Below are 13,207 nucleotides of genomic sequence, written 5' to 3' on the forward strand. Positions count from 1 at the left end.
TTTCCTCAATCATCTCTTCCCCTTCCATCCACGGAACCTATCAACCTTCAACTTCACCTCTCTTTCATCAGGTTTCCCGACGAAGTCTCACATCACTCCTATATTTGATTCCCACAAACTGTTCAAAATGGCCGAGATTGCCAACCAGGCGAAGCCGAGCACTGGAAGTCAGTCTTCCCAGGCCAGCACCTCTATCACGCCCATTGATACTCCAGGTACAGTACCTACTTCAAGCAGTCAACCTTCCCCGGAACTCGAAGTGTTGATAGTTCCCTGGCAGGTTTGTCCAAAATCAACCTCTCAGATCCCAATGATGATCTGCAGAAAACCGTGCTGTGTTTACAGGTGTACATGGCTAAACGCACCAGCCTCGCCTTGGCTGACCTGGTAATCAACAAATCTCTTCCGTTTGAACTGAAGCCCATCAAGCCATCGCTGTCAGCTGAGTTGACCCAAAGTTTGATCGAGTGCGCCGAAAAGTATATCCTTCGAGGCCTACAAGAGAAAGAAACCAGCCCCGTCCACCGAGATCAGAAGGTCCAACTCAATTTGGATGCCCTACTATCAAGTCTTCCGACTTCTGACGCGATAAACCTTGCATTTGATATTGTGGGATCGAACTTCCAACGCCTCGCCGCGATCTGCCAGCACATCAGTCACTTTCTACTGGAACCGGTACGCTCATGGAAACCGGAAGAGATGTATGAAGATTCCCTTGAGGCAACTTACATTCTGCACCCTACTCTGGCCGAAAGTCCAACTACCCAGGAGCGAGCGGATCGATGGGAGACACTTATTTATTGTTTCCCCTCATTGCCAGAAGCTCTTTCTTCATTTGACGATATCAGCCATGTCAAGAATGGTCTCCTCTTTTGCTTACCGATCAGTTGGGAATTCAACCTGCTACTATGTGGCCTTCGACCTACTGGCGACAAAAACACATATGAGTTTCAGTGCTTCGATGGAGCTTCTGACTGGGTGGCACAATATGCAGGTCGGAGAGTGCAATTCGACGATGACGGGATATACGACCCAGCCCATCCCATACTGATTGAGTTTCACTTTAGTCTCTGCTGCTACTTTGAGAAAGCTCCACGCTACTGAATACCCTGTGGTTCCCGAATTTGCTTTGTGTCTTTCCTCAACTATTCTTTTCTTTTGCAATGTTGATCTGCTTTCGCTCCAGTATTGTTAGTCACGCATCCTTAGTCCATGATTTATGAGTTATCTTTCTAATTTTTTCAATGAATTAAGCCATTCAAATCCATCTATATTTCCCTTCTAGGGCTACTCACTCTAACTACCCGGTTAAATGCTTAGGTAGTTACTAGTCAGTTAGTTACCAGTACTATAAAGCCACTGAGCCCGCGACGAAAATGCAAGCAGTGCGTACCCGGCGGGAATCTTGCGGGGCAGTGCATGTGCCAAGAGTTCCAAGACCCCTTTCGATTCAATCTCAAACTAACAAGCCACCAGAAGAAATTGCGCCCAATGCTTTAAGTCAATGATCAGATCTTGCATAGTAGGATCTTATCATATGACACTATAGCTCGGATGGTAACCAGGTCCGACTCTACGCGGGACCTTCCGCTATCGGACAACCGACAACCCCCCGACGCGAGGCCATTAACCTTGGCCAGCCAAGAATTTCTCCCTTGGCAAACGCCTTCCAAGACTCTTAAGCTCCCAAACATCGCTCGGCGGTACCGCACGTGCAGAGGAAGCGTACTTTCGATTTGCTGTGCAGAATGAGCTCGTCAACAGTCGATGCAACGCCCACGATGCCGACCTAGGCTATTCTGGAGCTCAGCTTCCAGTCGGAATCCAGGAACTCCCACAGCCAAGATAGACCGGAGATTTGACTTCACAAATCCCTAAGAGAACCCCTTGGCATGCAGCAGATTACCAGGAAGCAAGCACGGGGATGCTCATGTTGTGCCTCGATCGCTTAGCTTCGTGAATCTACTTAAGAAAGCTATTTTCTCACCGTTTGCTTTCGATCTCGCATTATCTATCATAACTGAACCGACGATCATTATGCGGGGCTTGTCAATCTTAGCGGCTGCATGTACCTTGTCGTGTGCAGCGGCCCAGACCTTCCAACGGCTGGGTGGTTGTCCCGATCTGGGCTGTGTGTTTCCACCGGATCAGTATGTGTTATATCTACTCTGATCAATAAACTCAGTCACCTAACAAGGTTTACCTTACCAGGGCGGATTTCCTTCCCGGCCAATTCTTTGATATCCGTCTCGAAGTCCACTCTCCTGTCAATGGCTCCGAGGCACGCGTCGGCGTTCCCGACTCGGACTTCAAATTTACCATCACCAAGAAGGGCAGCCAGTCAGTCTCTGCTGCCAAATACTTCAAGATCAAGGAGCCCGAGCTTGAAAGGTGGAACTTCACCTGGTATGAGGGTATGTATCTGCTCTTCTCTCTTCTCGCGTCATCCGCTCGAAAACTGATAATTTCCTTCACAGATCTTTTCGCCAAGGATGCAAACCAGCCTTCGCTCGTCAATGTCACTGCCAAGGCCTACCGACGAGTCGCTCTCTACGAGCCGGGCGAGTACGAGGCAACGTTGACATACTACGGCAAGGAAAAGACCGTGGCGAACTGGCACGTCCGCGACCTGTCAAAGAAGCGCCGCGCGAAGAATGTCGTTCTATTCGTCGGCGACGGAATGACAACCAACATGATTACCGCAGCTCGTCTCATGGCGCATCGCAGTATCAATGGCAAATACATGACCAAGATGGCTTTGGACAAGTTCCCCATTCTGGGCCACCAGATGACACACTCCATGGACTCGTTCATCACCGACTCCGCCAACTCTGCCACGGCCCTTTACTCGGGCCACAAGACGACCGTCAATGCGTTGAACGTGTACGTCGACTCGTCCAGCGATCCCTTCGACGATCCCAAGTTCGAAAATATTGCGGAGATTTTTGGTCGCCGGTATCCCGATGGTGGTGTTGGTATTGTATCCACTGCTTTCCTGGCCGATGCGACACCCGCCGGCCTGGCCGCGCACACTAGCAATCGTGGCAAATATGATCATGTTATCGGCGCTTATTATGAGGGTCTTACCGAATATGACTGGACAGAGTGGAGCGGTCCGGATGTATTGCTCGGCACTGGTGCTGAGAACTTCCTCACTAGTCAAGACAGCCCTCGCGATTACTATAACCTCTTCTCTAAGAAGGGATACAATGTCGCATGGAACAATACCGCGTTGCACGATGCTCCCAATGACGAGAAGCTTCTGGGCGTCTTCCAGACCTCCAACCTATTGACCTGGCTAGACCGCAATGTCTACACCGGTAACCTTGCCAACCAGAGCAACTACCCTGATGGCTCGGGTCGGGATGCCCTTGACCTACCAGGACTCAAGGACATGACCTTGAAGGCCATTGATGTTCTGCACGAGCGTCACGGTGATGATGGATTCTTCCTCATGTCCGAGGCCGCCAGTATCGATAAGCAAATGCACACTCTCGATTACGACCGATCGCTCGGTGAGCTGCTAGAGCTTGACGACACCGTCCGTGCAACCATTGAGAAGCTCAAAAGCCTCGGTGAACTGGAGGATACTCTGATCATCGTCACTGCCGACCACGGACACGGTTTCGACGTCACTGGCTCTGTCGATACCACTTACATGGACGCGCAGAAGGATGATCGCAGCAAGCGCAACGCTGTTGGTTACTACCACAACTCAGGCTTGTCGCAGTATACCGTCGGTGGCGCCCAGTCCCTGCGATACTCCGAGGGTGTTCATTTCCCTGCTCGCTGGGATCCCCGGTATACACTGCACTCTGGCGTTGTTGCATTCCCCGACCACCGGGAGAACTACCAGGTGCACAGCGAGGGCGCACGCACCCCTGCGATCGCGGCCAAGGACAAGAAGGACGGTTACGTCGTCAACTACAAAGATGCTGTCACTGGGTTCTTGATTAACGGCACTCTTCCTGTGTCTGCGGACCAGGGTGTCCACTCTTTGACAGACGTGCCGGTCTTTGCACAAGGTCCGTGCCAGGAACTGTTTGGAGGCGTGTACAACTCGATCGATATTTTCTTCAATATGGCGGAGTGCTTGGGTCTGGCTGAGACCAAGAAGCACGGTGGACACTAGTGTGCAGCAGGATGTCCCGGTTTTTTCTACGCTTTTACAATGGATAATTTTGTGATATAGAATAAGTTCATCTGAAATAAAAATGGCACAAGGCCAAAGAATTCTTAATAAACAATGAGAAGTTAACATAAAAGAAACTTGAACCTTGGAATCGGCTCCTCAGCCCGCGATCAAGGCAATAATAAACTTCCGCCAGAACGAAGACCTCTCTTTGTTGTTTCAGTGTTGGTTAAATAATACCGAAGAAATCCCACCCCGCTTTCCTTGGCCTTCTCGATGGATTTCCGAAAAGCCACATTATAGAAAATAATAGACGGGGCCCTCTCAAGAAGAATCTGACACTTCCCTCCAGCCCGTTCACGAATCTCCTTCCAAAGATTTCGACGCTGTCCTTGCGTGAGCCCACCGTTTTGAAATCTAGTATCAATTCTGCGCTTTGCCGCCACGGAACTGGTTATCAGCAGGTTTATGTGCTCTATGATAGTATTTGCATCGCTCGAGAAGTCGTCATGAGCAGAGTGTGTATAGAGACATCTCAAAATAACAACACAATGATCACCCCAACTCTTAATCGCGGTATCTATTGCCGAAGGTAGAGATTGTCCAGCATCGCCTTTCGAGACAAGAATCTCACTCGGACGTAATGCTTCAAGAAGCCACTGCACAGCTTGCAGTTTCCCCCGCTGGATCGCGTATACTAAAGGAGTCCTATTATGATTATCGGCTTTATTGATACCGGCGTGATAAACTGTATTCAACCATGTCAAGAACACAACATTCTCATGAATCATCGCAGCATGCCATATCCCCTGTCCCTGCGGACCCAAAGCCGTCTCTGCTAAATCGACATCGAAAGACTTTAATAAATTCGCAACTCGAACTGAGCCTAAGTGACAAATTCTGTGTTGAGCCTGTGGGTCTAGCTGTGCCTTGATCCGCGAATCGCCCTCTTCCATAAAAGAATCACACCATTCTAGCAGCGCCCAAAGGCAAGTATCATCCTGATACCCAGTGCGATGGAACTGCGCCCACGTCCCATATTGCAGTATCGAACACTCTTCCTTCCCATCGGATCGTATTCTGTACGGTTGGAGAGGACCCGGTTCATCACCTGAGTGCTTGATCAAGAGCTCTATCACCTTCTTCGCGTCTGCTCTAACAGCAAGGCCGAGAAGCGACCAGCCATGCTCATTATACCCCACATGTCCCGGCTTGATAACATCTAATTCGTACAGCCAGGTCAAGCAGTACTCACAATTAGCGAGAATAGCGCCAGTCACTAGATCCGGCTCGGTTCCTGTGTTCGGGTCATCTTTCTTGTATTCAATGTCGCTGCTGAGAGTACTGGCGCTTTCTAGCACGGTCTTGTGGTCGGGAAACGATCCTGCTGCGCGACGTAAACAGTCCCTCGATAGAGGGTCGTTGAGGAAATATTGGACCTTTTGGAAGAGTCCGGGGTAGTCTTCGTCTAGATCTGCGGCTGCTGCGATGATCGGATTCCGTATAAGAGCTCCGCGGAACGCGCAGAATTCGCCGTGTGTTAGTCGGTGATTGTCGGGGATGAGGCGCGCGTGTAATTCTGTTACAAGCTCTGCTAGATCAGTGGTGTTATTTAGATTTGAGAGGTATTCGTCGGTGTATATCTCCATCTTCGAGTCTGCCATGATGAATGACTACTACTAGTACTAGTACCAGATGAAATAGAACTACTAGTAAGCCCTGCTAAATGAAAAGTCGAAATTTAAACTTGAATTTGGATCCTTCGTCGAGGACAAACAGGTCAATTAAATATCTCAAACTGCTACCCTCGACAAAGAAAACTCGAAAAACTAAAAAAAAAGGAAACACAAAGACTCTATATCGTGGTCGAGTGCTCGACGCTGTACCACCTTTTGGTGCTTTGTTCGTCGAGTGGCGCACTGCAAAGCCCACCTCCACCGTACCGATTTTGTCAACTCCGTTCTCAGCGTAGGAAATTCATTGTCATCCATGAGTAATCGTATAAAATCCATCGTGCTGTAATTTTACAACTTCTCATCTTCCGTCTCTTGATCACTCGACTCGGGGTCGAGAATGGGGTAGATGGGAATGCTTTCTCATCAGGGGTCGGGATAACCAGATCCCAAGTGCCGCTGAAGCAGCTTACTGGGGCAGCTTCGACTTGCCGGCCTTGCGGCTGGCGGCAAGGGCACCCTGCAGACTGTACTGGGAAGCGATGCCGTTGACACGGTGGGTCGAGTTCAGGTTCTTCACGACGACCATCTGGTAGCAGGTGGCCATACCCTCGCGAGAGGCGATGACGGACCAGGCAAGGAAGAGCTCCCAAATCTATTCATTGTTAGGACGTGGGTTGTGAAGAAGGGGGTTGAACAATGAACTCACTCTGTACCATCTGGCTCCGTACTTGGCGTTGATGGCCTCGACGTTGCCGACCCAGTTACGGTACCATCTCCAGAGAGTACCGGAGTAGTGAACACCGACAGTGTCAATTCTATGGCCATGTTAGCTATCGGGTGATTTTTCCAGATCATGAATCGTGACTCACCCCTTAACTTCGAATCCAGCTTGCTCGAGGCACTTGACGTAATACCAGAGAGGAGTGGAGGCATCAGCACCGCGGAAGATGTACTTGTTCAGGTACAGACCCCAGATGAAATCCTCGTATTGCCAGGCCTGACGCAGACCAGAGAGCTGGACGTACATGGCACCGTCATCGTTAAGCATGTCATAGCATTGGCGGAAGAAAGTAGTGAGTTTACGGATACCAACGTGCTCGCCCATCTCAAGCTGGGTGATCTTGTCGTACTTGGTGCGGGGGATATCACGGTAATCCATACAGACAATGCGGCTCTGCTCCTCAGTGACACCGGCCTGACGGAGGGCATCGTTACCCCAAGCAGTCTGGTTCTCAGCAATGGTAAGACCGGTAACCTTGGCGCCGTAGTTCAGACTGGCGAAGCGGGCCAGAGTACCCCAGCCACAGCCGATGTCCAGCATAGTCTCGCCTTCCTTGAGCTCGATCTTCTCGCAGACGACGGCCATCTTGTTATCCTGCATCTCCTCGAGGGTCTCCTCCTTCTCGGTGTCGGAGATGATTCCGGAAGTGTAGATCATGCGAGGACCGAGGAACCAGGCGTAGTGGTCGTTACCGCTGTCGTAGTTGGGGCGGATCTGGGCATCGTCTTGGGCCTTGGTGTGGAAGAGGACGTCGATGAAGAAAGTGAACACGATGAACTTGAACAGCTCCGGGGTGAAGGAGAAGTTGGCCCAGTCGTGACGGTATTCCAGGATCTCGAGGATGTCACCGTTGAAAGTGACGTGGCCATCCAGGTACATCTCGGCAAAGGTGACCAGGGGGACCTTGTTCTTTCCACTCCATTTGGCCTTGTCCTCCTCGCGCTTGAAGGTGATGTAGTGCTCAACAGGACGACCGGGGAGCTTGACCTTGGTGTTGGTGCGGGCGCTGTAGGTAGAGTGATAGGTCCAGAAGGCAACGAGCAGAGGGAGAACCAGAACGATAGCGAAGAAAGTCCAGGTCTTCCATCCTTGGCCGATCAGGTAGGTCAGGAAGGCAGGGACACCGATCAAGACGGCGGCGAGGAGGTAGTTGGAGAAACCCTCATTTCCGGGGCCATCGGCAGGGAGAGGGGCATTGTGGATAGCTGGGGACTTTATGGAAGGGTTAGCAAGCTTGAAATTGGAGAACTCGAAGGTCAATGGCAAGAAGTGCAAGGAGTGGACTGACGTTGGTCAAGGGAATTCCGCAGTCCTCGCCAGTTCCGAATTGCGCAGGCTTAGCAGCAGGAGTCTTGATGAAATCAATATCGCTGGTGAGCTCAGCACCTTTAGCACCCATTTTCAATTGATCCCTCGTCCGGAGGAGGGTTCTTGTGCTTGGGGATGAGGTTGAGGGAAAGGACGGTGAAGCAAGCGAGGGAGCTCCTTTTAAGACGGGAATGTTTGTGGAGGGGTCTGAAACACTGCGTAATGTTCACGCACTTGGCACTATTCCCACGCATTTTATATCCACTCCCCCTGCTCTCTCCACTCAATTCCATTAATCCACCATTTCTCCCCGCCGTGTCTATACTATGTCCCGCGTGGCACCAAGTTACTTCTGTAAATTCTGGTAATTCACCGGCCTTCTGTCGATCATAGCTTCACGTGTCTGCTCGGGCCTGTGAGTGGCCCGCGGGTCTCCGACTTAACACTGTGGCCAGACCAAAAGATACCAGGAACATAAGTGGAGCACCCTCACCTGCCAGTGGCATTGCTTCCAGTCGATAAAGTTCCCAAGTCACTGATGCCTATTGATGCCACTGAGTCTAGATCTCCGGCTGCTTTGTCAACAAATAGACAAATTAGAATAATCAAAAATAAAACACCGACTAACATAGACCGGAAATTATATCCTGAATCAACAATCATCCCAAGTATACCTACCATATCACCCACTGGTACAAGGTCAAGGATATTTTAAAACGTGCCCTGCCGTGGGTCTGAGTCAATATTATACTCTAATTTATGAGCTGATCACCGCCACGAAATTTTGTGGCCACGCGTCCATTTTATTTGACCACTCAATCGATTTGGACCAAATATATTTTTCATTTGTGCACTTGAATTTCAAACATCATGGTATCAGTACCAGTAGAGCAATTTGCAGTCAGAGACCTCCAGGGATCCCATATTTGGCAGGTTCCCCCCAGGTTCAGCTCAACAAACAGGAATCAGTATACAGAACCCAACATCACAGCATAATAACAACCAAAGAATACTCCAAAAAAAGTCACACGCAAAAAATACCCCCTCGGGGCTGTGCAAACGAGAATATTAAATCCCCGGGCCAGAATTAAACCATATCAGTGAACCCAACATTCCGTCCAGATATCTATCCCCTTTACTCTTTACTCCTCAATACATCGTCAGGCCAATAATCTCCTTTCCAACCCTTCGGTCTCCGCTCAAATTTCGCCGGCGGAACACAAATATCAAACTCCCCCCTCTTTTCGCAAGACCCAGTGCAGCAATCACCATTGTTCTTGCAGGTGTTATAGTTCTTAGTGCAAGGCACCGGATGTTCCGGGTCGAGGCTGCAAAGCTGCCAGTTACTTCCGTCATGTAGCATACAGGTGTGTCCGGTATAACAAGTATTCCATTTACTCTTGCACCAGGGGACACACTTGCGTTTATAACAAAGATGCCCTGTGTAGCACTGAGGCTTTTTGGACCGCATACTACACTCAGACTTTTCGTTCGGAGGCATGCCGCCCGGTATATCTTCTGCGCTGACGTCGTCCGAGTCATCATTATGATCATTATCATCCCACAGAGGCAAAACGACTTTGGGGACATCGCGCGTCGCCAGAGTCACGTTGGGGGCAGTCTCGTTTGTGCTGTTCACACTGGCACTTCGTTCGTGCTTATCTTTGTGGAACTCTCCCCACATGAGATAGCCCGAGCCTGCAATTAGGCCGAGGACGATGGCTACCATAATAAGGCCCCGTGTGTCATATCTGTCGTAGTGTCGGCCTTTCTTCTTTTCCTTTTTCTCGTTGTTGCTGCTGTCGTTGAGTGGGGTTGAGGGATTGCCCAAGTCAATATCCACGAAAGCATCTCCGGGCGCGTTTGGGGTGCTGGGTTCCTGGCAGCTCTGGGATGATTCTACATTACCAGAGCTTGTCTCGGTCGAGGGACCAGGAATTGTGTAACTATCTAGAGATGGATTTGTTAGGATGCCTTTTCAAACGTGGGCGCGGAAGGGACGGCCTAAATTACTGTCCGGGGACTTACTGGCTGGGGACTCCCAGTGAGGGTGCAATCTTGACGTATCGGTCATTTCGGTGTTGCTGGCTTGAGAAGTCATCTTTTCGAGTATTCGATATTTTCACAGAATGGGGAGATGGTTGGAAGATGATAAGGAAGAATTTCAGAGGAGGAGAACAAGGCTCCAACAAAAAATTTAGACATTTATAAATTCATCTCGATGCCAAAAGGATCCCAATAGATCTACTATTCCTATTTTGAATTCGGCAACGATCCGTGGATTGGAGACGGTGGTATTCGTGGTTGAGATATTGCCTATTCTGTAATGCATGTCTCTATTCGGAGCCGTAGCAGCAATCGACCTAAGGTTTCTGCCAGCGTCTCAAAATTTTCTCTACCTATACAAATTTCTTCTAAGATTCCAATGTTGATCCTAAAAATTTGATGTAATGAGTAGCTATATAACGGGTAACCAGTACTAGTATACCTATCGTTATAATGACCCTACGATTCAAGTTACCAGTACTAATACTGACTATCTATGCCACCAAATTATTAGCACCAACCGAGTACTATCACTTGATGACCCTGACCATGGGTATTCTCAATTCATCTACATCATAAATAATCCATGTCAAAATTTTGTGGAGAACGCTGGAAATACTGGGACGTTGTCGCTCTGACAGACACACTAGGTCGATTACGGGCATGAAGCACCGTGCACAAGGTAAAAAGCTAGATACAAGTTGGAGACATCGAGTCCCTAATGGAAGAATTCATAAAATTGCCGACTGGAATTTGCGGCCGGATACATGTAAATCACTCGCTCATAAGTGAAAGGGGTATTTTTATTCTTTGACAACTTGCTTCCTCCATGTCAAAAAGACGACGTAGAATTCCTCCCTATTCAGGTCCGAGGCTGAAGGGCCACCAGCGACAGCTCCACCACGAGCAGTTGATTGTGACTGAGGATCAAATATTTTCAGAGTTGGCGCCAGATGGACATCCTCCGCCTCTACATCCGCCTCTGAGTCTGGGGGAAGGTGTAGCTCTTGCCCGGGAGTCCTCGGCTCGCGGTAGATAGCAGGTCTTTGTCTTATCAGATCTCCCTCTTTCGCGCCTATCCAGCTATATGCGCTGAGCGATGCTGGCTCAGCGACCAGATAAATCGAGTTTTCTTCGTCCAGGGGAAACTTCCACTGGAGCGCCTGTTGAATAATCGCATCGAGCTGGTCTCTCTTTCGCATGATGGTCTCGAACTCAATCACAAACTCTTCCAGACTGGGAATCGAGTGGAACTGATTACCCCACGCTGGTCTGGAGGGGCTGCTCTGCCAGGGATTGATGTGAACGGGGCGGCCCATCTCGTGCGCGCGGGTTCGGCCCTGTCGAAACGGGTCGATGCCGAGGGGATCGTTATTCTCCCAATACCACCAGTCCGTGTGGCGAAAAGTGATGGTCAACTTCTTTGGTGCAATTCTGCATGTGCCACGTGTCGTGCGACCCTCGTTACTCATCTGCATTCCATCCCAGATGTCCGACCATCGATCGTCTTCCAGGAAAAACTGCTGCGTGAAGAGGTGTATGTGGTTCACCTGTGCTCGTTGTTTCGGCGTCATCTTGCGGAAGTAATCCACCGGTGATGATGCATCTTTCACATGCGGTGGAGATCGATAGAACCAGAAAGTATGCTCGTTGATTCCTGGTGGAAGCAGCGATGCCTCGGCGTATATTTGCTGGCATGTCTGGAGGAGACTGCTCTCGATACGCTTGGGCTGCTTGTACCCGGGTCGATAGTAGAACGCATTTCGCTGGTAGAGTGATCTTGGACTGTCATCCAAGGTGACATCCTCAGATTCGAGCGACAGAGCGTAAATATGATTGCGGATTTCAGCGGGTAAGACGCTAAACAGCGGAGATGATGTCTGTGGGGCTGCAGGCAGGCGCGGCACAAGGTCCGGAATATTCATCGAGTCTCCCCGGCGGTGGTTTCTCGAATGACGAGTTGGAGGCATGATGGAAATTATCTACTGGATAAATTCAACACGGGACATTGGGTTTATGTAGTCATGAAAGGTTGAGGGGAAGTTGCTGGGGTCAGCCCGTTTGGCCCCCTGGAGCCTAGTTGCCCCACTGTAGCAGCCTGAAACAGAAGGGCCATCCAGTTATCCAGTGAAATCAATGAGAGAAAGGATATTTGCTTAAGAGCCGCAGGTGCTTGCACATCGCTGATTGGACACAATTTTACCCCGAAAATAAAATTAATTATATGATGCAGAGAAAAGACCCAGGGAGACGAACCAAATTGTGATCCGGCCCCCGAACCGATTTCATGATTTATAAACTCACATAAACTTGTTAAACTGGAATATTTAAGCTCGCCAAACCCCAATTTATAGATTCTATTTTTATTTTTACAGGTTAATTATCAAAAGCCACAAGAGTTCTCTTAAACTCCGCATCAACATCTCCAACAGACGGCGCTAGCATCTGGGTATGGTTCTTAGACAATTGGCCATGCATCGCCTGCTCAAATTGAGCCTTCTCCAAATACAAGCTGTGCATCATGCCGCGGGAAATGTAACCGAATCCGGATTTTTTGATCTGAGGAGCCTATTTAGAAAGGGTGAAAACTTGAATTAGCTTCACGGCCACTTTGTACGGTGGAATTTATCTTCCCATACCTTATCCTGTCCAGCTTGTAGTGTAGCCATCAGTACCGGCTGCATTTTATTGTATGCGTCCATTGTTTGCTCGCCATCAGCGCTCAAGAATGGATCAGATGCCTCTAGGCGATCTCGAGCAGCTTCTGAGGCCGTGTGGGCTTGATAAACAGCATTGGCGATTTTTAACGCGCTAGGGACGCCGCCGTTGAAGCTCTCAATGGCACGCTTGGCGACTCTCAATTTGTGAGTAATCTCGCGCATATCGGAAACTGTCTGGTCGATGTTCGCGATCGCAGCAACATTTGCAGCTGCTATAGCTGTAATGGCGATGATTTTAGTGACGAGCATGATGAGCGAAGCGTCAGGAGGGGAGGTAGATGGAGGAATGAGAGCAGAAAGTTTGGTAAAGAGGGTTAGCTCACATCGCTGCAAATACTGGTCTTAATGACTTGAATAGGTTAGCACGTTCAGTATCCCCACCAAAATTTGAATGTAGGGGTAAATAAACAATGCCAGGCAGGGAGGCATGTTGGGGTTGGGCGATTAAGCGGGCCGATCTACCCGAATTCTCGACGCTCGGTGTCTTGGTAAGTCCATGTACCTACGCCTGTATTTATTCCGCAAAGCAGCACCCTAGACTAGA

General features: G+C 49.5%; 7 protein-coding genes across 7 annotated transcripts; 2 read left to right on the top strand and 5 right to left on the bottom strand.

The window, feature by feature from the left end:
- Window positions 1-127: 127 nt before the first annotated feature.
- N7533_011239 (uncharacterized protein) lies at window positions 128-1,104 on the top strand (the record flags this gene model as incomplete). Its single annotated transcript, XM_057107889.1, has 2 exons — window positions 128-167; window positions 281-1,104. The coding sequence occupies 2 exons, from the start codon at window positions 128-130 to the stop codon at window positions 1,102-1,104; spliced, it is 864 nt and encodes a 287-aa protein (XP_056955267.1).
- Window positions 1,105-2,037: 933 nt separating this feature from the next.
- On the top strand, window positions 2,038-4,132 carry N7533_011240 (alkaline phosphatase; the record flags this gene model as incomplete). Its single annotated transcript, XM_057107890.1, has 2 exons — window positions 2,038-2,150; window positions 2,212-4,132. The coding sequence occupies 2 exons, from the start codon at window positions 2,038-2,040 to the stop codon at window positions 4,130-4,132; spliced, it is 2,034 nt and encodes a 677-aa protein (XP_056955268.1).
- A 170-nt stretch (window positions 4,133-4,302) lies between these two features.
- On the bottom strand, window positions 4,303-5,796 carry N7533_011241 (ankyrin repeat protein; the record flags this gene model as incomplete). Its single annotated transcript, XM_057107891.1, has 1 exon — window positions 4,303-5,796. One exon carries the CDS (start codon window positions 5,794-5,796, stop codon window positions 4,303-4,305), a length of 1,494 nt encoding a protein of 497 aa, XP_056955269.1.
- A 478-nt stretch (window positions 5,797-6,274) lies between these two features.
- Window positions 6,275-7,988, bottom strand: N7533_011242 (Sphingolipid C9-methyltransferase 1; the record flags this gene model as incomplete). The annotated part of the gene is made up of 4 exons (XM_057107892.1): window positions 6,275-6,460; window positions 6,515-6,623; window positions 6,678-7,801; window positions 7,878-7,988. The coding sequence occupies 4 exons, from the start codon at window positions 7,986-7,988 to the stop codon at window positions 6,275-6,277; spliced, it is 1,530 nt and encodes a 509-aa protein (XP_056955270.1).
- Window positions 7,989-9,291: 1,303 nt separating this feature from the next.
- On the bottom strand, window positions 9,292-9,998 carry N7533_011243 (uncharacterized protein; the record flags this gene model as incomplete). Its single annotated transcript, XM_057107893.1, has 3 exons — window positions 9,292-9,314; window positions 9,371-9,847; window positions 9,926-9,998. 3 exons carry the CDS (start codon window positions 9,996-9,998, stop codon window positions 9,292-9,294), a joined length of 573 nt encoding a protein of 190 aa, XP_056955271.1.
- Window positions 9,999-10,746: 748 nt separating this feature from the next.
- On the bottom strand, window positions 10,747-11,913 carry N7533_011244 (uncharacterized protein; the record flags this gene model as incomplete). The annotated part of the gene is made up of 1 exon (XM_057107894.1): window positions 10,747-11,913. One exon carries the CDS (start codon window positions 11,911-11,913, stop codon window positions 10,747-10,749), a length of 1,167 nt encoding a protein of 388 aa, XP_056955272.1.
- A 406-nt stretch (window positions 11,914-12,319) lies between these two features.
- Window positions 12,320-12,912, bottom strand: N7533_011245 (cell wall mannoprotein 1 family protein; the record flags this gene model as incomplete). Its single annotated transcript, XM_057107895.1, has 2 exons — window positions 12,320-12,511; window positions 12,583-12,912. The coding sequence occupies 2 exons, from the start codon at window positions 12,910-12,912 to the stop codon at window positions 12,320-12,322; spliced, it is 522 nt and encodes a 173-aa protein (XP_056955273.1).
- Window positions 12,913-13,207: the final 295 nt, after the last annotated feature.

This window comes from Penicillium manginii (genome assembly GCF_028828005.1).
Source record: "Penicillium manginii strain IBT 31320 chromosome Unknown utg000008l:1.0-3226943.0:1.0-3228205.0, whole genome shotgun sequence".
Classification (NCBI taxonomy): domain Eukaryota; kingdom Fungi; phylum Ascomycota; class Eurotiomycetes; order Eurotiales; family Aspergillaceae; genus Penicillium; species Penicillium manginii.